This window comes from Salvelinus sp. IW2-2015, linkage group LG32 (genome assembly GCF_002910315.2).
Source record: "Salvelinus sp. IW2-2015 linkage group LG32, ASM291031v2, whole genome shotgun sequence".
Classification (NCBI taxonomy): Eukaryota; Metazoa; Chordata; class Actinopteri; order Salmoniformes; family Salmonidae; genus Salvelinus; species Salvelinus sp. IW2-2015.
The window spans coordinates 36,406,953-36,411,544 of record NC_036871.1 but is presented as its reverse complement, the minus strand read 5'-3'; the positions used below and the strand labels follow the sequence as shown (position 1 = coordinate 36,411,544).

At 42.0% G+C, this 4,592-nt stretch overlaps 1 protein-coding gene across 1 annotated transcript in view; it reads right to left on the bottom strand.

Annotated features, from left to right (window-relative positions):
* Window positions 1-4,592, bottom strand: part of LOC111956347 (myomegalin-like) — a 74,733-nt gene that overhangs the window by 66,460 nt on the left and 3,681 nt on the right. Inside the window, 5 exon segments of the mRNA XM_070436587.1 lie at window positions 874-901; window positions 1,046-1,207; window positions 1,320-1,544; window positions 1,714-1,806; window positions 3,049-3,168. Coding sequence (XP_070292688.1) covers window positions 874-901; window positions 1,046-1,207; window positions 1,320-1,544; window positions 1,714-1,806; window positions 3,049-3,168 — 628 coding nt within the window.

The window sequence follows — 4,592 nt, the reverse complement described above, 5'->3', positions numbered from 1 at the left end:
TATTATGATCAGTATTATTAATATAGTATATGTCTCCAGTTATTATTATTATTATTATGATATATCTAAATATTATTATTATTATATATATTATTATTATTATTATGATCATTATTATTATTATTATGATCATTATTATTATATTATTATGATCATTATTTATTATGATCAGTATTATTATTTATATTAGTTCTATTATATTATTATTATGATCGGTATTATATTAGTAGAGTAGTAGTATTAGGATCTTATTATTATGATCATCATATTTAGCCAACTACATTTACTCCTGAGTTCTGACTTGTTGACCCTCGACAACTACGTGATTATTATTATTGACCCTGCTGGTCATTTTATGAACATTGTAACATCTTGCCATGTTCTGTTATAAATCTCCACCGGCACAGCCAGAAAGGACTGGCCACCCCTCATAGCCTGTTCCTCTCTAGGTTCTTCCTAGGTTCTGGCCTTTCTAGGAGTTTTCCTAGCCACCGTGCTTCTACACATGATTTGCTTGCTGTTTGGGTTTTAGGCGGGTTTCTTGTACAGCACTTTGAGAATCAGCTGATGTAGGAAGGCAATATATAATACATTTGATTTGATTTGATTATTATTATGATCACTATTATAATATATTATTATTATTATAATTATGATCAGTATTATTATTATTTTGTTATTATCAGTGTTTTATTATTATCTATTATTATCATTACATTATTATGATTATTATTGTTATGTTATATATTATTATGATATTATGATGATTATTATGATTATCCAGTATGTGGGTTGTTCTTACCTCCAGTGCTCTGTCCCTGTCCCTGATGCGGTTCTCTCAGTTTGTCCATTCAGAATATCTCTGGTTTGAGCTGTCTACTGATTCCAGGAGCTCAGAGTACTCCTACACACACAGAGTGAGATAGGGTTATGTGTGTATGTGTTTATGTCTGTATGTGTGTGCACTTATGTGTATGTTCAGTGTGTGTGGTGTGTGTGTGTGTGTGTGTTGTGTGTTGTGTTGTGTGTGTGGTTGTGGTCTCACCTCCTGTAGCTGGCTCTCCTTGTCCTGTAGGGAGAGTTTGAGCTGTGTGATGTTCTTGTCTCTCTCCTGAACCTCCATGTGCTTCTCTGCCTCGCTCTCCTTCTGCTGAGCCTCTTTAGCCTGCAGCGCAGAGCGGGACTGAGCCAGGGCACTGAGCAAGTCCTACGGTGGGACAGAGGATAGGTTACACACACCTCCTACATCACAGGGGTCCAGACACACGCACGCACACGCACGGACGGACGCACGCAAGCACGCACACACACACACTGACCTTGTTGTGTTTGTCGGTGACCTCCCTATGCTGCAGTGCCTCCTTTAGGTCAGAGTGGAGCCTGTCTTTAGCTCTGGTCAGGTCCTCAGCCTGTCTCTGGCTCTGTCTTTGAGCTCTTTGACTGGCTTCCAGCTCCAGACCCAGGGTAAACAGAGAGCTCTGTACCCCCACTAACTCACCCTGCAGCTGGGCTAGACCCGCAACCTCACTGCCTCCCTCTGGAGCCTGGGAGAGCAGACCAAACAAACAAGAACCCCTGGGGTTAGTCTGGGCATGGGGAGGAAGGGTGTCTGTCTCCATCTATCTATCAACAGTTGGGTTATTATGGCTCTTCATTAACCCGTATCCTGCTCAGTGTTTTATCTGGATCTGTCTGGGGTGTGTGAGGTCTCACCTGATGTTGCGTGATCTGGTTGTGGTGGGCCATCTCTCTCAGTTTACACAGTGTGGTGTTCTGCCCCTCAATTAACTGGTACAACTCCTGGGCCTGAGGAGGAATATTCAGTAGTGTAAAGTACTTAAGTAGAAATAGTTTAAAGTACTACTTAAGTCGTTTTGGGGGGGTATTTGTTCTTTACTATTTATATTTTTGACAACTTTTACTTTTACTTCAGTATATTTCTAAAGAAAATAATTAACTTTTTACTCCATACATTTTCCCTGACATCATGTAACGATAGTCTATGTCGTCCTCCTCATCGGACGAGGAGAGGCGAGAAGGATGGGACCAATATGCAGAGTGGTTCGTGCTCATGATGATTTATTAAAACCGAAACTGAACACTGAAATACAAAACAATAAACGAAGTGCAGGAAACCGAAACAGTACCGTGTGGTGAAAACACTAACACGGTAGACAAACACCCACAAAACACACGTGAAACCCAGGCTGCCTAAATATGATTCTCAATCAGGGACAACGATTGACAGCTGCCTCTGATTGAGAATCATACCAGGCCGAACACAAAATCCCAACATAGAAAATCACACATAGACAACCCACCCAACTCACGCCCTGACCATACTAAATAAATACAAAACAAGGGAAAACAGGTTTCAGGAAACGTGACCATCAAAAGTACTTCGTTACATTTTGAATGCTTAGCAGGACAGAAAAATGGTCCAATTCACGCACTTATCAAGAGAACATCCCTGGTCACCCTGCTTTCTCTGATCTGGCAGACTCACGGACTCATGAAACACACATGCTTTGTTTGTAAATTATGTCTGCGTGTATGAGTGTGCCCTTTGCTATCCGTAAATGAAAAAGATTTGCTTAATATAAGGAATTTGAAATGATTTATACTTWAAATTTTACTTTTGATACTTAAGTATATTTTAGCAATTACATTTACTTTTGATACTTTAGTATATTTAAAACCAAATTTACTCAAGTAGTATTTTACTGGGTGACTTTCACTTTTACGTGAGTCATTTTYTATTAAGGTATCTTTACTTTTACTCAAGTATGACAATTGGGTACTTTTTCCTCCACTGGGAATATTCTGTAAATCACTGCTGATGTAATGGTTGGTCTCTGTAGCTGAGTTGATAGCGCATGGTGCTGCAATCCCAGGATTGTGGGTTTAATTCCCGGGACCACCCAGACGTCTGCATGGCGACTGTACGTCGCTTTGGATAAAAGTGTCTTCTAACTGGCACATATTAGTATGATTTTAGTCACTAGTCTGAAATGTTTCTGGCGCGGTGATTCATGGTAGACCACACACCTCGTTGTCCTTGGTACTGACAGAGTCGGTCAGGCCCTGGATGGTGTGTTCCTGGTTCTGAGCTGCCTGACGGATAGAACGCAGATCACACTCCATCTCACTGAGCTTCTCCTGCAGCTTCTGGAGAGGGGGAGGTAGATGGGGAGAGGGAGAGGGAGACATTTATTCTTATGTGCTCCAATGTTTCTCTGTAGCAGTGCTGTTTGGTGTGTGCGCGTGAGTGTGTGTGCGCATTCATGTGTATATATGTGTGCGCTGAGTGTGCGCGTGTGAATGCACATGCTTGTGTGCATGTGTGTGTACAGAGAGAGCTTCATTTCAATCGCCTAGCTGGTAAAAGTGTTCTTCCTGAACTGACTAGATTGAAATGGAATTGACTCTAACCCCTGCAGCCCAGCTTGGTGCAGATTGGATTGTAATACTGTTTTGTCTGGCTACAGCAGGTTACTGTTTGTCTGGCTACAGCAGGTTGGATTGTAATTCTGTTTTGTCTGGCTACAGCAGGTTGGATTGTAATTCTGTTTTGGTCTGGCTACAGCAGGTTACTGTTTTTGTCTGGCTACAGCAGGTTGGATTGTAATACTGTGTTGTCTGGCTACAGCAGGTTGGATTGTAATACTGTTTTGTCTGGCTACAGCAGGTTGGATTGTAATACTGTTTTTGTCTGGCTACAGCAGTTACTGTTTTGTCTGGCTACAGCAGGTTAACCTCTGTGTGTGTGTGTGTGTGTGTGTGTGTGTGTGTGTGTGTGTTGTGTGGTGTGTGTGTGTGTGTGTGTGTGTGTGTGTGTGTGTGTGGTGTGTGTGTGTGTGTGTGTGTGTGTGTGTGTGTGTGTGTGTGTGTGTGTGTGTGTGTGTGTGTGTGTGTTCACCCCTGTGTATGTGTGTATTCAGACTCTGTCGAGGAGCAGCATAGCCAGTTGAACCAGTATGAATGTGCAGCAGGTCAGTGTATCAGTGAGCTGCAGAAGGCCAGCTCCAGGTCCAGTCTCAGACCAAGATCCAGGAGAGCGGGCCAACAACACGGTACAGCTACACCGAGACATTACACATCCATACAACACACACACCAACAGTACAGCTACACAGAGACATTACACATCCATACAAACACACACCAAACAGTACAGCTACACAGAGACATTACACATCCATACAACACAACACATAACAGTACAGCTAACACAGAGACATTACACATCCATACAACACACACACCAAACAGTACAGCTACACAGAGACATTACACATCCATACAACACACACACCAAACAGTACAGCTACCAAGAGACATTCCACATCCATACAACACACACACAACAGTACAGCTAACAGAGACACTTACACATCATACAAACACACACAAACAGTACAGCTACACAGAGACATTAACATCCATACAACACACACACACACAAACAGTACAGCTACACAGAGACATTACACATCATACAAACACACACCAAACAGTACAGCTACACAGAGACATTACACATCCATACAACACACACACAAACAGAGCTACACGAGACTTACCACATAAAC